Source organism: Gymnoscopelus microlampas (assembly GCF_963454915.1).
Source record: "Gymnoscopelus microlampas genome assembly, chromosome: 19".
In the NCBI taxonomy this organism is placed as follows: Eukaryota; Metazoa; Chordata; class Actinopteri; order Myctophiformes; family Myctophidae; genus Gymnoscopelus; species Gymnoscopelus microlampas.
Window position 1 is genome coordinate 44881078 of NC_139956.1, and position 24129 is coordinate 44905206.

At 39.9% G+C, this 24129-nt stretch overlaps 1 protein-coding gene across 1 annotated transcript in view; it reads left to right on the forward strand.

The window, feature by feature from the left end:
* LOC311034540 (uncharacterized protein) overlaps positions 1–24129 on the forward strand; it is a gene marked incomplete at its 3' end in the record, with an annotated part of 71042 nt that overhangs the window by 39760 nt on the left and 7153 nt on the right. The window contains exon 3 of the mRNA XM_084042419.1: positions 15682–16272. Coding sequence (XP_083898545.1) covers positions 15682–16272 — 591 coding nt within the window. The remainder of the gene's footprint in view (positions 1–15681; positions 16273–24129) is intronic.

Here is a 24129-nt window from a genome sequence, read left to right on the forward strand (position 1 = left end):
TCAAATAAAATATGTATGTGCTCAACATTTGTCAACACACATATATATATATATAACGATGTTGCTTCCTCAGCTTTTTTTTTCTTCCCTAGGCTATCAGTTGCATTTAGAGCTGACTTATTAGGTCCCTCAGAGTATTTGCCAGTGTCGGCCAAGCGGGCCATCTCAAGTGTCACGTAATAAGTAATCAATAAGCTATAGTCCATAATCGGATAGCAGCGTTCCACTTGTAGCTATGCCCTGGATTTCAACGTCATCTTTTTAACTCAGTAAAAGTGAGCAATGTTCAGTAGAAAAGGCTTATATAATATCCTTTCCATGTTTATAGTCTATTTATTATTTGGTGGTGGAGCTAGCTGTGAACTTCTTTAGTCTCATCACACATGATAAGAGCATTATGTTCAGCTGATCCCCGCTTCCAAACAGAGCAGATGTACAAGTTGACTGTCAAGGCGATGTGACGCCCACATCTGTTTTTTTTAGACGAGAGACGATGTTGAACTTCTCCGCCAGTTTTCCGCCAGAGATTTTGTGAGAAAAATAAGCAACCACATGTAGGAAAACAAGCCCCAAAGAAGCAACTAAGCCATTTAGGAGCACTTTAATTAAACCTATATACTGTATACATTGAAATTAGATACCGTAAACATTGAAAATAGCCGATCTACAAGCTCACAACGCTTCGCAATGTGACGCGTTGTGAGCTTGTAGATCTGCTATTTGTATTTATTTATCTTGAAATAAAATGTGGAATATTTGGAAGATTTTTTTAAACATTCTAATATTTCAAATATAACCGAATCCTGATGATGATGGCTCAGGTCAGTTGCCTCACCTGTTAATGATCACATTTTAATACGGATGGACAGAGACCATTTTACTCCTCTTTGAGCCGGATGAGTTTCCTTTTTTATACACATAGTAACCTGTAAATGTACCTTGTTTTCAAATAAAATACACTTTCGTGTGACGTTGACTCACAGTGGTTACTTTGTAGATTTTGATTATTATTACAAAACATACAATAACCACTTCAGCCCATACATTTCGGCCATTTGAAAATAGCAGATCTACAAGCATTGTGAGCTTGTAGATCTGCTATTTTCAAATTATTATACATTTTATACATTTGAAAAGTTTGTTTTTGCAGTTGGCTTTTAACATTGTTGATGTAATTCATTGGATGTGTCACTGTGTGTACTAGCTATATAGCAGTGTACACTGTTGGATGGGTCTGTAGACTGGTAGTGACCCAACCAACATGGTGAATCTTGGCCACGCCCCTCAAATCACTCCCCCACCCAAGCAAACTTTGCCAGCCCTATTGGCCAGTTTTCGGGTGAAGGGTGATATTTTGTCACTGCAAGTGCTCCTACGGTCTGGGGCGGCACCTGTCAGCAGGGAGTCTTGGGCGGGAGGAGCAGGATGAAGGCTCTTCAGCACCCTCCTGGTGGGGGCTCCTCACTGGCAGGTGAGTCAGTAGGATACAATAACAGTGACAACAAACACATGTGTGTAACACATGTGCCCCTCCTCTCGCGCGCGCGATTTTTTCCGCGGATTTCGCGGATTAGGGTGCTTTTTTCCCCGTTTTTTGTTACTTTATTTCGGTTTTAGGGTTAGGGGTAGGGTTAGGTTAGGGTGATAGATATATAATTTAAAAAAAAAAAAAAACCTTTTAATTTATTTTTTATTTTTTATTGGTGGCTTTGGACAAAACATTGGTGGCTATAGCCGTGAATTGAATTGAATTGAATTGAATTGAATTGTGTAGGGAGGAATCAATTGGCATAACGACTAAATAGGGGAGAAAAATGGGCAAAAAAGCACCATGCAGTCTAAATATGAATATTGCATTATCTCTATCTCTGTGTTCGTGAATTTTACACTACTGTTATGTTTATATCATATGCATAATGAGTGAGTTCTTGTTTATTTTAAGTCTTTATGTATTAACAATTTGACGGATTGAGGCTGATATAAGAATGTTGTGATTGAGCCAAATAAATCCATCAGTAGATGAAGAACAAGTGTGTTGTGTTTTACCTGGAGGCAGTGATAATGACTGTCTCTGTTGATGAGCTCTGTGCTATGTTTGTTGAAGCTCTTCAGGACAACACTGTAATGCAGTGCTTTTCATACTTTGTGTCCAAGGCACACCAATGGAAAAGTCAAGATCTTAACACACACCAGTATTCACAGCTAAAATAACTGCTCGAACTTGTAGATCGGCAATTTCTTTTTTAAATTCTGAAAACAAAAGCAAATTAATAATTACATATATCTGTTTATGACATGCCCGAAATAGGGTATATATATATGTATGTTGTATTATATTGAATGTATTCTTTTGTTGTAACATAATGGCCTTCAAATCCAGTCCTATATTGCGCTGATCAGAGCAATGGTCTCTTGGTTGTGGCCATTTGAAGTGTTAAACACTGCTGTAGCACTGTTGAGCAATGGTGTGGTTGTAGTCCCCGGGTGCCCCTGACGTGGTCCCTGGTGTCTATTCTCATGACAGACCCCTGAACAGTGTTTGTGGCACGTGTGGTGCGGATTGGAGTAACATGAGCCTGGGGACCCCTGAAGTGGTCCCTGGGGTCCACACATGGTCCCTGTTTGTATTCTCATGGTAGACCCCTGAACAAGATGTTGTACCAAGTTTGGTGCGGATCAGAGCAACGGTTCGCCTCGCAAGTCCGGATCTTATGTTTGTGACGCCCAACGGTCCACTGTCGACCCACCCTCTAAGCAATTAATATAAGATATTTTACACTAATAATATTTATAATACAAATTCTTCATGGTATGGCACTGGTAAAATACATTTAGACAGGAGTCAAGAAGTCCTTCTCTGTGTCGGTTTATTGTACGGATTGATCCGGGGAGTTCTGTTCTCCAACAAACATAGAGCATACAGGGGTTTATATACACCTCACTCACACAAGAGCTTTGTATCCAGGATCCTCATTACAGGCTGACCTTTACCTAACCTAGGTCATATAAACAGACCTTACCTAGATCATATAAACAGACCTTTACCTAACCTAGGTCATATAAACAGACCTTTACCTAACCTAGATCATATAAACAGACCTTTACCTAACCTAGGTCATATAAACAGACCTTCACCTAACTTAGGTCAAAGATCATTTAAACAATGAACTGTGTATCCTGAACTGAACCGTGTCCCATCAATGTGCTTTTTACTACCATGTTTTGTTGAAGCTAGAGGGCAGTGTAAACCCATCTAATGGATCAAGTGGTGGTTCCCAAACTTTTTAGCTCAAGACCCAAAAGAGAAATGAAAGTTTTAGTCTAGGACCTGGCTAAAATATGTATGCACTTAATTTAGGAGAGATTATGTCAACTGTTGGCTAATACCCCAAGGAACAACTTAGGAACTGTGACTAATTCTCTATTCGGGGCGAAATACCCGAAAATTACCACACCCTTTTAAAAATGACCACATCCTGTGTGCTACTTCCAACATAGCTGTATCTTCTAAACCGTTTGAGCTACAGATTACCTGAGGTGCTCAAAATGTTCAGAATATCCATGTCTAGAGGGACATAGAAAGGCTTAAAATGTATAATTTGATCTTTTATGAGAAAATGGCCAAAAACAGCTAAAAACACTTATTACATGAAACTATCTACATACAGTAACTGCCATACGTATTAACTTAATCTTTACAGGCCTATATTATCTGAGTCCTGCTACTTTAAGTGAGTGAGTACCAATCAATTTAAATGAGAGCACCAGGTAATACCTGGAGGGAGTGAGAGAACAAACAATTGAGTGGCACACCATCTTACTGAAGTCCAGCAAGAGACATGGTAAGACAAGCTTTCTCTCTTTCTTTTTATACCATCTACTGCAACTTCAATGTCATACAATATGACAATTCTTGCTTGCTACTTGTGAGCTTTTTGTTGGTAGACATGTAGAGCAAACAGTCTTAAATCTGTCCAGCAGTCTAATAGTTGAATAATTATGTCTTTTCAGGATGAGGTACCTCTCAATGCTCCTTGTGCTACTCCTAAACCAATCAATCTCAGCGAGTGCATCCTATGCCAGAAGAAAACATCCGGGTACCTCTGTAGTGGTGAAATTGGCAGACATGTTATACTTTCACTTGCTTAACAAGCAGAGTGTGAAGACTCTCGAGCTGCTAGGGTTCTTCAACTCACAGAGCAAGAGCAGAGTATCATGAAATACCACAGCTCATCTTGCTATAGAATATTTCAAAAGGATATGAAAAAGACTGACAGCATAACCAAACCATTAGAACAGGCAGAACCATCTCAGCAACAGTTGCCTATTCATGCTACATCTGAGCGACGCAGCAAGAGGAAGAAGTCCAGTGTAACTGTATTATTTGTGGTGCGGCTAAAACTACAGTTAAACAGAAGAAAATACACGTATTGTTCACAATCTGTGAAAAACCGATGGCCCAAAAACTACTAAATGCAGCCATGTTGTTCAAGGACCATGTGTACACTGAAACAGCAACAATATGTGCGGTAGAGGATGTTTTTGCGGCTGGTATCAAATATCATGATCATTGTTGTAAAGGCTATTTTAATAAATATCATGCTAAAGTTGAGGAAATACTGAAAAACATGTGGAAGTGGAGAATGACCTAATAGCCGAAGATAAATCCTTGAAAGCTAGATTTTTAGCCCTTGGGCTGGATTTGAGTAAGTCAGCACACAGACTTCCATCAGAGACAGGCTCAATGACGGTTCAGCTGGAATATGTCAAACCGAGCAGTAAAGCAGCTAATCATCAAACTGTATGGAGACACTGTCTGCTTTACATACCCAAGTAATAAAAGAATATCCCAGATGGTACTTTGTGCCAATAGTTCTCCAGTGACCTTGGTCGAGTCTCTGAGAGTGTCACCTGTCCAACAGGTTGCAACTGAGCTGGCACAGGAGCTGAAAGAATACAGATTCGGTCTGCAGAATAGCTTCTGTGAGCCCCAACACCTCCAACTGTCCAATGACATATTCATTAAGAACCGACCACCAAAATGGGAGGAGTTTTGCTCGCATATGTTCACGGGTAAAACAACTCCTCAGCTGAAGGTTGATGTAGTTTTTCAAATTCTGCACTACATGCTGACTGATGGCAAGGAACCAACACCTTTCCATGTCATGGTGGCACAAGGAGTCCACAGTCTGGCTCCATCAAAAGAGCTTTCAATTGATAATTGATAATGTATCTTAATCAAATGCTCATTTTTTTTTCTTTAGAAACAAATCCAAATTGTCAGTTCATGTATACTACATGAAATAAATGTCATATACATTTATTCTGTCTGTAAAGTTTAAGTTTATAAATACATTTTTTAAGCTATTTTTGGCCGTTTTCTCATAAAAAAATCAAATTATACATTTTAAACATTTAAATGTCCCTCTAGACATGGGTTTTCTGAACATTTTGAGCACCTCAAGATAACTGTAGCACAAACGGTTTAGAAAATATAGCTATGTTGGAAGTAGCACACAGGATGTGGTAATTTTTAAAAGGGTGTGGTCATTTTCGGGTATTTCGCCCCGGATAGAGAATTAGTCACAGTTCCTAAGTTGTTCCTTGGGGTCATATTAGCCAAGAACAGTTGAGATATTCTCTCCTAAATGAAGTGCATACATATCTTAGCCACGTCCCAGACTATTTGGCCCGGGACCAAAACTGGGGAAAATACAGAGCTACAAGCTTGATCTACGCGTTGCGAGCTTGTGGATCTGCTAATTTCACTACTTCTAAATCTTTTTTTTGTATTTTTTGTATTCATTAAACCTTGAGGAAGACTTGACTGACTTTTACTTTTTAATAAACCTTTTTGCATTCCTTTTTAATAAACGTTTTGCATCGTGGCTAAGAGCCGTGCGGCCTCTTCCTTTGTCATTACAATTATTTTGTATTCATGAAATACTTTTGAAAACATGTTGGAATTGTTTTTAATTGAAAAGTTGTGATTTCGTTTTTTAAATATTTTGAAATAATAGTTTGTGTTTTAATGTAGGAAAATAAAAAAAATCACACCCAGTGTGAAGTGAGCGGTGTGGTCATCACAGTGATGGAAGCTCACTCATGTGTCTCGCTAGCCAATAACAGAATAGAGTCAGCCAATAGAGTCAGCCAATCACAGTACAGCTAGGGGTGTACTAATGTAGAGGGGTGTGCTATTATGAGCCAATCACAGTACAGCGAAGGGTGTACTAATGAGGTGTCCCAACCCCACTTATAGGAGCGGCTACACCGCTCAAAAATTACTCACGACCAATAAAAATTGTTCCGCGACCCAAACATGGGTCCGACCCACTGTTTGGGAAACAGTGTATTGGAGTGATGTAGCAGGGAGAATAGTCTTGAATAGTCTTGTTGTTGTCTTGTTGTTACAAATACATACCAGTAGCTGATTGATTCCCATTGTGGGATGGTTTAGTTCATGGGTCTTCAAAAACAACAAAACAAACATGTAATGTACCGATCAACACTGATCACTGTGCTGTTGAACAAATCTATAAAGTCATCAAAGCTGCATCATCATTTAGAAACAACTCATGGTCACTTAAAATAAAAACCGTTGGAATATTTCTAAGCTGGTCTCAAATCTCTCAACAGTCATGATGAGACAATCAGCTAAATATGGAGAGCTATCTTTAGAAACCTTTTATCCAGTTGCATGGAAGGTTTTGTTTAAAATAGAATAAAAACAATTCCATACAATACAATAAATGGGCAGTACCGCGGGAAGTAGGGGTGCGGGGGGGGGGGGGGCGCCCCCTCCCCCCAGGTACCCGCCCCCCCATCAAAAAAAAAATATATATTTTTTGAGAATAAATCGGTAAAATCAGGCAAAAATATGAATTAAATAACATAACTCTAACCTAACCCTAATCCTAACCCTAAAACCGAAGTAAAGACACCTAAAACTGGGGGGAAAACGAACCGAACCCGCCCAGAACCGCGTAAAAAGAAGCACGCGCGCACGGGGGGTCCGCAGCGCGCGTGCATGAGGCGCGCATACCGCACCCCTAACCTAAAAGGTCTTCCCGTGGCTATGTAAATGGGTGTCTCTGCTTCATCTCTCTCTAAGAGGTCCTTGGCCTGAAAAAAAAAACATCTTCTCTATCAACAGTGCTTCTCAAACTTATGTGTGTCAAGAACGCCCAAATTAATGTATCTGTCTTTGTGCAAGCCCCCCTAATGCAAGATTTGTGTTGATACAATGTTTTCAATGTTTCACATTTTTCTAAATCTTTCACGATTCTTTGAAAATAGCTGCTCCACTCAAAGTTTATTTTTTATTCCAATATCCAGACAGTTGGACATACTTGCTGGCCCCTTGGGGGCAGCAGAGATCCATATATATTATATTTTATATATATATATATATTTGAAGATCTGGATCCGGATCCGGATACTTATTAAAAATGGCAAAATCAACAGGAAGTTGACTTTTTTATTTAAAAAAAAAAACAGTACTGGGTTTGGTGATGCTCTATATTGTCTGAATCAACTTTGTTTGCGTTCGTTTACGTGCTTAAAGAGTGACTTTGAGAGCTGTTTTACCGTACAATGTAAGTCAATGGGGAGCATATTTTAAATTATCAATTTCTAATCAATGGAGGAATTATTTTGGATTTCTTGTCCACCTTTGGAGTTACATCATGGCAAGGTAACTACACAACCCAAACCTCTACCAAAGTGGTCTTGCCCTTTAAGAGATGTGATATTATTCATCATGCACCACTTCTGCTTGTATCAGTGATCATGTTGATGATACTATGAATGTATCTACAGCATCAGTCTGCTCACCACTGAGTGAAGACTTGAAAGTGAACCTGATAGTGCTGGGGACCCCTAGAACCCCCTCAAGGACCCCTATTGGTTCCAGGTTGGTTAAACTGAACCTGACAGGACAAGGTTTTTGGCAGGGACCCCACATACAAGATTTGTGTTCAAATGTTTCGAAAATATTCCAAGTTCCTCTAAATAAATAAATGCATCACACCATGACGCATTGTGAGTTTGTAGATCTGCTATGTTCAAATAGCTTATGTATATAGGGGATGTATATACTTGATTAAACTGGTCTATATTAACTACTGTAATTTAGCTAGGGACCCCTTCAACCCCCTAAAGGATCCCTGGGGGTCCCCGGACCCCACTTTACCACTTTGATAGGAGTGAGTCCATGGTTCCTTTCAACACAGACTGACAGTCTACTAGCAGTCCCCAAATGGTTTTGGTGCCCAGTTGTCCCCAGTGCCCTAGCTGTTTTGGTGCCCAGTTGTCCAAATCTCGCGATACTGTATTATATATAGATATAGATATAGATATATAGATGTACAGTATTATACGCGACTTTGGGCTTATTTTTTCTGAAGTTACTTGTAAATGCTGGTAGTTGTGGTTTGCGTTTTTTTTGTGTCTAGTTTCTAAAGTGTAGTTGATTATTTGGTCTTGTTTCACATTTCTTTTAATTATTTTAACCAGTGGTTTTCAAATATTTTCATGTCAAGGACCCCCAAATTAATATAATTTGTCCCTAACCCCCATATGAAAATGTTTTGTGCCAGATTTGTACTAGATTTGTGGTGTTGAATGATAGAAAAAATGGTCAAATAATCAATGTTAGGATAGAGGAACATTCTATTCTATTCCATTTTTTTTAACAGTAGGCTACTATTTCATCATTTATAGTTATTATTTATAATTTTATAGTGTACTGTTTAACTATGTTTTCTCTATCTTAACATTGATCATTTGACCTCTTTTTGGTATCCTTAATTATTTTGGGTATTTTCCCATTTTGTACAGTATTTTATATTTGTCAAATAAACTCTTATATTGTACTTTTGACCTAGTTGTTGTGTTGTGTTTGGGGGTTTAAAGAACAGTGCCCAGTTGTCCATAGTGCCCAGATGGTTTTGGTGCCCACCTGTCCTGGTAAGTAAGTTTCTGAACGTGTCACGGTATCGCGAGACAACCAAATCTCGCGATACAGCTAAGCCAGACACCAGTGTTGCCACGTCCACTTATTATAAGCAACTTATAATAATATTATAAGCGACTTATTTTTCTGTGGAGTTGCTTGTAAATATTGGTGGTTGCGTTTTTTTGGTCTCGTTTCTAAAATATAGTTGATTATTTGGACTTGCTTCACATTTTTCAAATTATTTTAACCAGCGGTTCTCAAATATTTTCATGTCAAGGAGCAAGGACCCCCAAAATTAATATTTATTTGTCCCTAACCCCCATCTGTAAATGTTTTGTGCCAGATTAAAACAAATCTTCCAAATATTCCACATTTTATTTCAAGGTTTTTTGAAAATAGCAGATCTACAAGCCCACAACGCGTTGCATCGCGACGCATTGAATTTGTGACCTTGTAGATTGTGAGCTTGTAGATCAGCTATTTTCAATGTATACAGCATATAGGTTAAAGTGCTCATGTCTTAGCTGCTTCTTTTGGGCTTGTTTTCCTAGACCTACCTGGATGGTTGCTTATTTCTCTCACACAATCTGGCAACAATATTTGAACAGTAGTCTTGTTTTCCTCGTTGCTTCAAACGGATTAAAACCTGGAAACTTTAAGTGACGTCATTGAATGTTGAAGTTTATCAGGTAAAATTTATGTTGTATCTTCTTGTTGTTTTCACTACAGAATGTGTGTTTGTGTTGAGAATGTTACTGCGTCACATATTAACCCACGCCGTGGATAAGGACAATAAGCTAACTAGTTAGCATAGCTGCTACAGCAGTCCTAGCAGATCAAATGTGTGTTGTTGGAATGTGGTGTGGTCTTGTGGAATTCATGGTCATTGTAGAAGATTTTACAATAACATGACTGTTGTGATCTCATTAGGACCTACATTTAAATCATACATTTATTAATATGAGCTGAATGCTGATTATTTGAGACACACATACGGGAATTTCGGAGCGTGGCCGAATCCGCCATTCCTTCACTGGATGAAACAGCACAGCCTTCACCATGGTTACTGCGTTAAAGGACGACTTCACCACTTTTCAACCTATCTTCATATAATTGGTCCTCACTAAGACATATGATAAAATGGTACAATTTTTTTCTACTTGGTCTGTGTCTCATAGGAGGGCTGTGGACAGTCCAGAAACCTGTCTACCAGTGACATCATCGTTAGGCATGATTTTTTTTTCCAACAAGATTTCACATTTTTTATTTAGATTTTTATTAACACGAGAACAATGGCTTCTTTTATTGCATTGCAACTTTCCAGGAATAGAAAGCCTGCAGTTTCTATTAGCTTGGATTCCCCATTGATGATGTCACTGGTAGACGGGACTTTGAACTGTCCACAGCCCTCCTCTGAGACACAGACCGAGTAGAAAAAAATTGTACCATTTTATCATGAGTATTAGTGAGGACCAATTATATGAAGATAGGTTGAAAAGTGGTGAAGTCGTCCTTTAACGTTATCTGCCTCTCGCAAAACCCCGGTAGGCCTAGTGATTCGCCATCCGAATTTCGTTGCGCAAAAAGTTGTGTAATTACGGTAAGAGATGCTCAGTGGCCCGCGGGGCTTTGACAAAAGAGGGAAAGGTCCTGAAAGATACATGACGTATCTTATCCAATCTTTCTGTTTTATCAACACAATTAATGCAGCTGTACGTTTTACCTAATACTTGACCTGCTCTACAACAGCCACAACAATAATAATAATTAATATTAGGCTACTATCACTTTTTTTTATTAAATCAGTGACATCATTTGGATTGTATAGTCCTCATGTTTGACCTGTTTAATTATATATATATATATATATATATATATATATATATATATATATATATATATATATATATATATATATATATATAAAATTTGTGTTTAAATTATTATTATTTTCACTGTACCAAGTGAAGGAATTAATCTCCCTCACCTCACCTATATCACTGGTTCTCAACATTGGGTCCAAATGGACCCTTACAGGTCTTTAACTCTGACAGAAATGGAACCAAATGAACCCTTACAGGTCTGTAACTCTTAGAGTGTACAAATGGAACCAAATGGACCCTTACATGTCTGTAACTCTTAGAGTGTACACTTGGAACCAAATGGACCCTTACAGGTCTGTAACTCTGACAGAAATGGAACCAAATGAACCCTTACAGGTCTGTAACTCTTAGAGTGTAAAAATCTGTGGCGTTCCCAGGAATTACATTTAGGGCAGGCGAGATTTTTTTTTCTCGGGGAAACAAGTTAACAACACTACACTCACTGATTACAAAACTGAAAAACGTTAACAAAAACTTTTTCAGTCAGTCTTTTACTTTATTTTCTAGGGGAGTTGAGATTTTAGTTGGGCAGGCGGCCGCATGCCCTGCCTCTACGCTGGGTACGCCACTGGAACAAATAGAACCAAATGGTTACAGGTCTGTAACTCTTAAGAGTGGAGGCACGCATTGCTGCTTATCTGGCTGACATCTCGGAGTGGATGTCGATGCACCATGTGAAGCTCAACCTGGACAAGACCGAGTTGATGTTTCTCCCGGGGAAGGGCTGTCCGCACCAAGACATGGCCATCACCATTGATAATACATTGGTGACGTCAACTCGGACTGCGAGGAATCTGGGTGTGACCCTGGACGACCAACTGTCGTTCTCGGCAAACATTGCATCGGTGACACAGTCCTGCTGATTCCTCCTCTATGATCAGGAGGATTCGCCCCTTCCACACGGAAAAGGCAGCCCAGGTGCTCATCCAGGCTCTTGTCATCTCCCGCCTGGACTACTGCAACTCCCTCCTTGCTGCCGGGGCACCAGAGGCATCAGACCTCTGGAGCTTGTTCAGAAAGCTGCGGCTCGTCTGGTGTTCAACTGCCCCAAGTTCTCCCACACAACTATCCTTCTCCGTTCTCTACACTGGCTCCCCGTAGCGGCTCGCATCCAGTTTAAAACCCTGGTGCTAGCCTATAGGGCAGTGAAAGGAACGGCTCCTTCTTACCTTTGGGCTATGGTCGATGCTTACACCCCAGCCCGACCACTTCGGTCTGCTGCCTCGGGGCGACTGGTTGCCTCGTCGCTCAGTGGTCCTTCTGGCCGATCTACACGGTCACAGCTTTTTTCTGTTCTGGCCCCACAGTGGTGGAATGAACTCCCAAATGATGTCAGGACAGCAGAGTCACTGCCCATCTTTCGCCGCAGGCTGAAAACCCACCTCTTCAGGAATCACTACCATTCCTCCTCGCCTTGCCTACTCGTTGTTAACTAGTTGTACAAACTCTTGTTTTATTATTTTATTGTTTTATTGGATCTTGTTTATTCGATACACTTACTTGTTTTAGCTAATATAGTGCACGTTTACCTTAGCGCTAGGTATACTCTTGGTTGCTTTTATGAATGGACTGAATCAAACATGGCGTGTCTCTGTATCCTGTCATAGAAAACTAAATGTTTTATTCTCTTGGTGCTTTCCACAGACAACCACAGGGACATAGGTGTACGCTATCAAGAGAGATGGCCTCCAAAAGATCATTAACAGAGGAGCGGAACGGCGAGATGAACCAGGGACATGGACTGCTTGATGCAATGCTGCAACCTGTAGTAAAGTTGTACAGGCTAGGTATGTACTGTTTTATTCACAGGTAGTTAAACTTAGAGTAAACTTCTTATAACAAAGGCATAACGTGTCTCTTTTTGTCTTTAATGATTTAAGAACACGTCATTAAGCGATTAACACATGCTGCTGGCAAAAAAACATTAAGTTACAGCTAAATAATGAAGAGAGTTGTAGTGTTACCTTGCGTTCATTCGATTCTCCTACACAAATGCTGACATTTTTGCCACTGAGCTATTACCCCCACCTGCTTGCTCTGTGAAGCCATGTTTTATTTTATTTTGACCTTCAGGCACTATCACTTGTCAACCAGTCATGTCAGACTTAAGAGTTCTCAACAGGCCTGAAGGTTGCCAGTTGGCAGTGCCGGTGGCTCAAATTATAGCAGTGAGAGAGAACAGACCTATAGTTGCCGAAATGGCAACTGAACATGTCCAATAAAATTGTTGATACAAAACATGCAAAGTTGCGCACAAAATTACGTAAAAACCTTGTCTTCACGCCTTACTCTGCAATCTCTGCCTCTCTCTCCCCCTGACTCGCTTCTCGCTGGCTGCTGCTGCCTGTAATTTATACTTAGATCTACAAACCCACAACGCATAGCATCTGTGTTGCATTCTGGGCTTGCATATCTGCTATGTTCAGTGCGCAACACTGTTGACAAAGTACAAATCAGGCTTTTGTCTGCCTCAGCGTCTGTCTGATTTATGACTCAAATAAGTAACCTTTCACAACATTAGACAGTACAACAGTCGCGCACCGACAGCAGCAGATCTGAATTCTGGGCTTGTATATCTGCTATGTTCAGTGCGTAACACCGCCCTGTGGCAAAGTACAAATCAGGCTTTTGTCTGCCTCGGTAGGTGTCTGTCTGATTAATGACTCAAATAGGTAACGTTCACAACACGCTAGATCTCGATGTATTATGAGTTTCAGTGAGGTTGTAGATCAAATGGCTATTCAGTGCCTAACATCAGCGTACAATTAACTCATTTAGTGCCTATGACGTCTGAGACGTCACGTTTTTCATAAGCCCAGAGTGCCAATGACGTCTGAGACGTCATGAATAAAAAAATAATAAAAAAATATTTTTTTTTTTATTTTTATTTTTTTTTATTTTTTAAATGTTCAGAACCCAAGATATCATGGTTTGAAGATTTGCTGCTCCATTCACTTCTTGTTTAACATCTTACTGAAAAAAGCTGTATCTCGCTTCCTAAGCACTTTTTTTTTACAATGTATTTTTGGCTCTGGCACAGGGGTGATATAGCCAGAAATATTTTTGGCACTGAATTAGTTAAGTATAAATCATGCAGCAAAGAAGCAACTTTTGTCTGCTGCCTGCACGTAGCCTCTCCATTAAACACGTAATCATCGACAGTCACTGCCAGCGTAGCACCACATGGACATCGCTGCTGTTCATAATTAATAAAGACAGAACAGAATTTATCATGAATGTTATTATTACATTTGTATATTTTCAAGGAGCCAGAGGCCCGGCTCGGCCCGACTAATTAGCGTACATTATCGGCCCGAAAACATCGGGTTCGGGTAGAAATTTGAGAACTCTAATCAGACTAGACCTATATAGATCTAAATGTCTCAATAGAAGAACAGGGAGACCAAACACAACCACCCCAGTTGTATATATATATATATTTCCGTGTCCACTGTCTAGACAATTTCTTCACCCATCCCACATGGGATTATCAGGCACATCAATTTAAAACAAAAACATAAACATTCCAGTGTATACCCAGCCAGCAACTCATAATACATAATGCAACCTGATTTTGAACAAGACACATACAGTACATACATTCATATAGACCTGCACACAAATACAGTAAGTTAATAAAAATGAAAGTTCATCTATTATAAGTCACCCTTCTCCTCCTGTTACACACTTTTATAAAGATATTCTGAAAATGTAAAAATATGACGAAAAATAAATTTAATTAAAGCACCATTCTCATAATTTATCAGGTTTAGATCAGGGGTTTGGACTTTTTTAAACAATATTTCTCTCAGATCATGATACAAAGGACAGAATGAAATACAATGGATTTCATTCTCCACCTCATTCAGATCACAGTATTCACATATTCTATCCTCAGCTACGCCCCTATATCTTCCTGTTTTGATATGTATGTGCATAAAGTGACCTCTGACTTTTAGTCAAATTATACAATACATATTTTTCACATTTATAATCTTTTTTTTAAACAGACAATTTGTTCTTAATTTTGGCTTTTGCCAAATGTCTTCTGCCCAAGCTTTTGCCCCCAAAAAACATTTTGCACGTATTCTGTTTTTAAACTCCTCCACAGTCACAGTTATTCTTTGGAAATAATATTCATCCAGACAAAATTCCCGTAATAAATCAAAGATTTCAGAGACCCGTTTATACTCGCTCCACCCCTCTCATCTGACCAAGAAAACCTTTTTACCATGATTTGATTGGTTCTTGCCACAGACAGAAAGTGTGATCCCCAAGAGGAGTTCATAATATGAATTGAACTAATTGTATTATTAACAGATGAAAAACTACTAGTTTTTCATCTGTTAATAATACAATTAGTTCACAATTGTATCGCAAGCCGGTAAAAATCTATGGCTATGTTTACCGGCTTGCGAGCTGGTCTAAGAAGAGACTGACCACTAGTCATCAGATTCTCAACATGTTTTCAATCAGTGGAAATAAGCAACAGGTCTAAGCCAATGGGGAGCCACTAGCAGTGTTGCCAGATTATGCGAGACAAATCAGCAAGCTGGTATACATGACTGTGTGTCATGTCTTGTTTTTTTTAGATGCATCATAGAATGAAAATTGAATGTTGAACCGTTGAACCGTAATCAAATTGTGAGGCCAATTAAGAAAGACACCTGAAATACCTGTACAGAAATTAGTGTGAGATTATTTTAATATTAGACCATTATCATTTGGTTATACAACACAACTTGCATGTTATTTCAAAACATCTTATCGTTTCCTTTTCTCCTCATTCTCCAATCCAGATATATTTAAACCCTACGACTGTGACCAGTGTGGGACCAGGTTCAAACAGAGCGTTGCTCTCAAACGTCACCAGAGAATTCATCATACAGGAGAAAAGCCCTACCACTGTGACCAGTGTGGTAGAACGTTCAACCAAAACTATAATCTAAAATGTCACCAGAGAATTCATACAGGAGAGAAGCCCTACCACTGTGACCAGTGTGGGGAACGGTTCAGGCGGAGCAGTACTCTAAAAATTCACCAGAGAATTCATACAGGAGAGAAGCCCTACCACTGTGACCAGTGTGGGAAATGGTTAAGCACCAGCCGTAATCTCAAACGTCACCAGAGAATTCATTCAGGAGAGAAGCCTTACCACTGTGACCAGTGTGGGAAAACATTCAGCCAAAACAGTCTTCTCAAACAGCACCAGAGAACTCATACAGGAGAGAAGCCCTACCACTGTGACCAGTGTGGGAAATGGTTAAGCACCAGCCGTAATCTCAAACTTCACCAGAGAATTCATACAGGAGAGAAGCCTTACCACTGTGACCAGTGTGGGAAAACTTTCAGCCAAAACAGTCTTCTCAAACAGCATCAGAGAATTCATACAGGAGAGAAGCCTTACCACTGTGTCTGGTGTGGAGAAGGGTTCAGCTTAAGCACTACTCTCATATGTCACCGGAGAATTCATACAGGAGAGAAGCCCTACCACTGTGACCAGTGTGGGGAACGGTTCAGCCAGAGCAGTACTCTCAAAATTCACCAGAGAATACATACAGGTGAGAAACCCTACCACTGTGACCAGTGTGGGAAAGCGTACAGAGAACGGAGGACCTTAAATAATCACATCCAAACAATTCACACTGAATTGAAGCCTTTAAGTTGGGAATAGTGCGAGAAGGGTTTTAACCGACATAGTTTAAAGTCTCATCAGCACATCTATAGTGGATTTGCAGTTGTAAGCTTTGGAATATTGTCATTTTTAATTGGTTTATTTCATGGACATCTCTTTTGTGTGAACACTGTGCAGGAGGTGTTTGTTCTGCCCAGAACTCTTGTCAAGAAGACACATTTGGTAGTTACACTTCCTCCCTTTCACTTCCTCCCTTTGAAAACGTTAAAGTGGAAGTGGAAATGGATTCTTTTTTTGCCTAAAAAATATTTAATTGTCTAAATATGAATAATGCATTGTGTAAATATGAATATGTCTGCGCTCGGGTGGCACACTGGTAAGGTAGGTTTGAATCCAACGTCGTGCATCCGGCTTTGTCAAGCAAATACACACACAATTGGCCAGTTTTCGGCTGAAGGGTGATATTTTGTCACTGCAAGTACTCCTACGGTCTGGGGCGGCACCTGTCAGCAGGGAGTCTTGGGCGGCAGGAGTAGGATGAAGGCTCTACAGCACCCTCCTGGTGGGGGCTCCTCACTGGCAGGTGAGTCAGTAGGATACAACAACAGTGACAACAAACACATGTGTGTAGGGAGGAATCAATTGGCATAATGACTAAATTGGGGAGAAAAAGGGGCAAAAAGCACCATGCATTGTCTAAATATGAATATTGCATTATCTCTTTATGGACATATGATTTGCAGACTAATTTCATTATAATTGTAATCAAACAGTAATTTTATTGTGAGGTATATTTTCTTTTTGTGTATTTTACACTACTGTTAAGTTTATATCATATGCATAATAAGTGAGTTCTTGTTTATTTTATATCTTTATGTATTAACAATTTGACGGTGGCTTGAGGCTGATGTAAGAATGATTGAGCCAAATAAATCCATCAGTAGATGAAGAACAAGTGTGTTGTGTCTTGCCTGGAGGCAGTGATAATGACTGTCTCTGTTGATGAGCTCTGTGCTTATGTTTGTTGAAGCTCTTCAGGACAACACTGTAATGCAGTGCTTTTCATACTTTGTGTCCAAGGCCACCGGCTTCGAATGCTATCAATGCATTGAATGGGAGATTATCACGTTTTATCAGACCATTGAATGGGCGAAGTAGGCGAGCTACTGTCTACCCCGCGATTTGTCAGACCATTCATTGGGCGTAATCAGGAGCTACTGACCTACCGACGGAGGCGGAGCAGTCCCCACAACAATATTTACGATTCTGTCCATATCGGTACATAACTCGAACGGCGCTGAGTAGGCACAGGCGAGCGTCGCACCGCTCCGGACGGCAACTCAGTCGCCTTAGCTCCTTCGGTGGCCCGTCGCGGGGCTCCAGCTCGCCTGAGACTGCGCGCCTCCGTCATGGTCCGAAACCAAAACAACCAAAACCAAAACCGAAACTGAAGTATTTAAGTCATCTCCGTCGGTAGGTCAGTAGCTCCTGATTACGCCCAATGAATGGTCTGATAAATCGCGGGGTAGCTAGTAGGTCGCCTACTTCGCCCATTCAATGGTCTGATAGAACGTGATAATCTCCCATTCAATGCATTGATAGCATCCGAATCAGGTGTTTATATACACCTCACTCACACATACAGGGGTTTATATACACCTCACTCACACAAGAAGCTTTGTATCCATCTGGGATCCTCATTACAGGCTGACCTTTACCTAACCTAGGTCATATAAACAGACCTTTACCTAACCTAGGTCATATAAACAGACCTTTACCTAACCTAGGTCATATAAACAGACCTTCACCTAACCTAGGTCAAAGGTCATATAAACAATGAACTGTGTATCCTGAACTGAACCGTGTCCCATCAATGTGCTTTTTACTGTTCGGCCGCTAGAGGGCAGTGTAAACCCATATAATGGATCAAGTGTATTGATGGTTCCCAAACTTTTTAGCTCAAGACCCAAAAGAGAAATAAGACTTTGGGCCGGGACCCAAACTCGGGAAAATACAGAACTACAAGCTTGATCTACGCGTTGCGAGCTTGTGGATCTGCTATTTTCACTGCTTCTAAATCTTTTTTTTTTACTTATTTTTATTTTATTTATTCATTAAACCTTGAGGAAGATTTTACTGACTTTTACTTTTTAATAAACCTTTTGCATTCTTTTTAATAAGCGTTTTGCATCGTGGCCTCTTCCTTTGTCAATAACATTATTTTTTATTCATGAAATACTTTTGAAAACATCTTGGAATTGTTTTTAATTGAAAAGTTGTGATTTAGTTTTTTTAATCTTTTTGAAATAATTATTTTTGTTTTAATGCAGGAAAAGAAAGAAATATACCCACGACCGCGACCCAAACATGGGTCCCGACCCACTGTTTGGGAAACAGTGTATTGGAGTGATGTAGCAGGGAGAATAGTCTTGAATAATTGTGGGATGGTTTAGTTCATGGGTCTTAAACAGGTGGTCTTGGACCCTCAGTGGGCCCTCAGAGTTACTACAGCCACATTTTCTTCCCCCCAAAATCTGAAGATTTTGTCTGAAAATACACATTGACACCAACATAATTAGTGAAGACAATGTGTATAATACACAATAACAAACAAAACAAACATGTAATGAACCGATCAACACCGATCACTGTGCTGTTGAACACATCTATAAAGTCATCAAAGCTGCATCATCATTTAGAGACAACTCATGGTCACTTAAAATAAAAATCTGTGGAATACTTCTAAGCTGGTCTCAAATCTCTCAACAGTCATGATGAGACAATCAGCTAAATATGGAGAGGTACCTTTTAGAAACCTTTTATCAAGTTGCATGGAAGGTTTCTTTAAAATAGAATAAAAACAATTCCATAAAATATAATGAATGGGTGTCTCTGCTTCATCTCTCTCTGCTAAGAGGTCCTTGGCCTGAAAAAAAAAATCTTCTCTATCAACAGTGCTTCTCAAACTTATTTGTGTCAAGAACGCCCAAATTAATGTATTTGTCTTTGTGCAAGCCCCCCTGATAAAAGATTTGTGTTGACAATGTTTTCAACGTTTCAGATTTTTCTAAATCTTTCACGATTCTTTGAAAATAGCTGCTCCCCTGTTATGTCCGATTAGGGCTCAAGTGATTTAATGGAGAAAAGGGAATAATATGATTATTTATTTTGTATTCCAATATCCAGGCAGTTGGACATACTTGCTGCTATTTGGCTCCTGGCCCCTTAGGGGCAGCAGAGATCCTTGTGCAGAGGGAATTCAATTCACCGTGAGCTTCATTCACCAATATGTGCTTGGAAATGATCTTACTTTGCGTGCAGATAGTACAAACTTAAGGATAGTCCAGTAGGAGTATCAGTGGCTAACACACATGCAAAGTCTGTAACTCAAATAACAATGAAAAGTACAATGAAGGCAACAATAAAACAAGTAGACTTTTAAGAGATTATTCATCATGCACCACTTCTGCTTGTATCAGTGATCATGTTGATGATACTATGAATGTATCTACAGCATCAGTCTGCTCACCATTGAGTGAAGACTTGAAAGTGAACCTGATAGCGCTGTGGACCCCTAGAACCCCCTCAAGGACCCCTATTGGTTCCAGGTTGGTTAAACGGAACCTGACAGGACAAGGTTCTTCATGTGAAGAAAATATTTTGTGGCAGGGACCCCACATACAAGATTTGTGTTCAAATGTTTCAAAAAATATTCCAAGATTCTGTAAATAAATAATGCATCACATCTTGACGCATTGCGAGTTTGTAATCTGCTATTTTCAAATAGCTTATGTATATAGGGGATGTATATACTTGATTAAACTGGTTTTGATTCTATATTAACTACTGTAATTTAGCTAGGGACCCCTTCAACCCCCTCAAGGATCCCTGGGGGTCCCCGGACCCCACTTTACCACTTTGATAGAAGTGAGTCCATGGTTCCTTTCAACACCGACTGTTAACAGTCTACTAGCAGAGTGAGAACTGTACTTTTTAACACATGACACACAGTCTACTAGCAGAGTAACAACAGTTTTGGGATTTAAAGATCAGTGGGTTAAATATCACTTTCCAACAACAAAGCAGCATGCTATGTAAAGTTAAAAAACACTTCTGGACACGAATCCTAATTCAGGTGCCCACATGCCTTAATGCCCAGATGGTTTTGGTGCCCACCTCTCCAGGTGCCCACTCATCTTAGTGCCCAGTTATCTCCACCCCTAAGTTAAGTGCCCACTCGTCTAGGTGCCCACGTGTTTCTAGTCCCCAAATTATTTTGGTGCCCAGTTGGTTTTGGTGCCCAGTTGTCCAAATCTTGTCAAAATACTGGTAGTTGTGGTTTGCGTTTTTTTTTGTCTTGTTTCTAAAGTGTAGTTGATTATTTGGTCTTGTTTCACATTTCTTTTAATTATTTTAACCAGTGGTTCTCAAATATTTTCATCAATATTATTTGTCCCTAACCCCCATCTGAAAATTATTTGTGCCAGGGACCCCCGTACCAGATTTGTGGTGTTGAATGATAGAAAAAAATGTCAAATAATCAATGTTAGGATAGAGGAACATAGAGGAACATTCTATGTGTACCATGTTTTTAACAGTAGGCTACTACTTTTTATATCATTTTATAGTATTCTGTTCTATTTTTTTTAATACTAGACTACTATATTTTTTCTATGTTTTATACTATGTTTTCTCTATCTTCATTTGACCTTTTTTTGGTATCCTTAATTATTTTGGGTATTTTACCATTTTGTTCTATTTTTTAACAGTACTTTATATTTGTCAAATAAACTCTTATATTGTACTTCTGACCTAATTGTTGTGTTGTGGAACAGTGCCCAGATGGTTTTGGTGGCCACCTGTCCTGGTAATTACGTTTCTGAACGTGCCACGGTATCGCGAGACAACCAAATCTCGCGATACAGCCGAGCCAGAAACCATGTCCACTTATTATAAGCAATTTATAATATTATTATAAGCGGCTTTTTTTTCTGTGGATTTACTTGTAAATATTGGTAGTTGCGGGTTGCGTTTTTTGGTCTCGCTTCTAAAATCTAGTTGATTATTTTGGCTTGCTTCACATTTTTTAAATTATTTTAACCAGTGGTTCTCAAATATCAAGGACCCCCAAATTAATATGTATTTGTCCCTAACCCCCATCTGTAAATTATGTTTTGTGCCAGATTTAAAAAAAAAATCCAAATATTCCACATTTTATTTCCAGGTTTAAAAATAAATAAATAAATAGTAGATCTAGTATAAGCTCACAACGTGTTGCATCGCAACGCATTGTGAACGTATCTAGCTATTTTCAATGCAGCCTATATACAGTATGGTTAAAGTGCTCATGTCGCTTCTTTTGGGCTTGTTTTCCTAGATCTGCCTGGTTGCTTATTTCTCTCACACAATCTGGCAACAATCTTTGAAGAGTTTAGGCTTGTTTTCCTCGTTGCTTCTAACGGATTAAAACCTGAAGACTTGAAGTGGCGTCATTGATTGTTGAAGTTTATCAGGTAAAATTCATGTTGTAGGCTATCTTCTTGTTGTTTTCACTACAGAATGTGTGTTTGTGTTGAGAATGTTACTGCGTCGCATATTAACCCACACCGTGGATAAGGACAATAAGCTAACCAGCTAGCATATTGTGCTAGCATAGCTGCTACAGCAGTCCTAGCATTTTGTTGCGCAAAAAGTTGTGTAATTACGGTAAGAGATGCTCAGTGGCCCGCGGGGCTATGACAAAAGCGGGAAAGGCCCTGAAAGATACATGACGTATCTTATCCAATCTTTCTGTTTTATCAACACAACGCAGCTGTACGTTTTACCTAATACTCGACCTGCTCTACAACAACCACAACAATAATAATAATTATTACTAGGCTATCACTTTGTTTCATTAAATCAGTGACATAATTTGGATTGTATAGTCCTCACGTTTGACCTGTATCTTTTATTTTTTGTATGTATGTATGTATGTATGTATGTATGTAAATACACAATTTGCGTTTATATTATTTTCACTGTACCAAGTGGAGGAATTTCCATAACCACCAGGGGTCCAAGTGGACCCCTACAGGTCTTTAACTCTGAGAGTGTACACTTGGAACCAAATGGATTCTTACAGGTCTGTAACTCTGACAGAAATGGAACCAAATGGACCCTTACAGGTCTGTAACTCTGAGTGTACAAACGGAACCAAATGACCCTTGCAGGTCTGTAATTCTGAGTGTACAAATGGAACCAAATGGACCCTTACAGGTCTGTAATTCTTAGACTGGAGGCACGCATTGCTGCTTGTCTGGCTGACATCTCGGAGTGGATGTCGACTCACCACCTGAAGCTCAACCTGGACAAGACCGAGTTGATGTTCGTCCCGGGGAAGGGCTTTCCGCACCAAGACATGACCATCACCATTGATAATACTGTGGTGACGTCAACTCGGACTGCAAGTTATCTGGGTGTGACCCTGGACGACCAACTGTCGTTCTCAGCAAACATCGCATCGGTGACGCGGTCCAGCAGGTCCTGAGGATTCGCCCCTTCCTCACGGAAAAGGCAGCCCAGTTGCTCGTCATCTCCCGCCTGGACTACTGCAACTCCCTCCTTGCTGGTGCCCCAGCATCTGCCATCAGACCTCTGGAGCTTGTTCAGAAAGCTGCGGCTCGTCTGGTGTTCAACCGCTCCAACTTCTCCCACACAACTATCGTTCTCCGTTCTCTACACTGGCTCCCCGTAGCGGCTCGCATCCAGTTTAAAACCCTGGTGCTAGCCTATAGGGGGGCAGTGAAAGGAACGGCTCCTTCTTACCTTTGGGCTATGGTCGGTGCTTACACCCCTGCCCGACCAGTTCGGTCTGCCGCCTCGGGGCGACTGGTTGCCTCGTCGTTCAGTGGTCCTTCTGGACGATCAACACGGTCACAGCTTTTTTTCTGTTCTGGCCCCACAGTGGTGGAATGAACTCTCCACTGATGTCAGGACAGCAGAGTCACTGCCCATCTTTTGCCGCAGGCTGAAAATCCACCTCTTCAGGAAACACTACCCTTCCTCTTCGCCTTGCCTACTCGTTAACTAGTTGTACAAACTCTTATAATTTTAATATTTTATTGGATCTTGTTTATTCGACACACTTACTTGTTTTAGCTCTTACTCATTTCATTTTGCTATTTGTCTCATCTGTTTAAGAAAGTAGGTAGCTGATATATTGCACTTTTACCTTAGCGCTGTATACTCTTGGTTGCTTGTTTTAGAAGAAAATGCACTTATGACTTCTGGTGGTTAGTAGTTTCGTTCCCTACCTATGTTGCACTTATTGTAAGTCGCATTGGATAAAAGCGTCTGCTAAATGACCGTAATGTGTACAAATAGAACCAAATGGACCCTTACAGGTCTGTAACTCTGGGAGTTTGGGATCCCAGAGATAATAATGATAATGAATTTGTTTTGTATAGCACTTCCAAAACAGTTCCAAAGTGCTTTACAGAGCAAGGTTACAAACAACAGACAACAAAGCAAAATCAAAAAATTTTTTTGAATCAAATAACAATAATTGAGCGAGAACAATCACAGGTAGAACGGTTAAGAAAAACACTTGGTGTTATCGGTGGTATCAAATGGGTTGTCCTTGTAATTAAAAAAAGAGTGAGAATAATTGA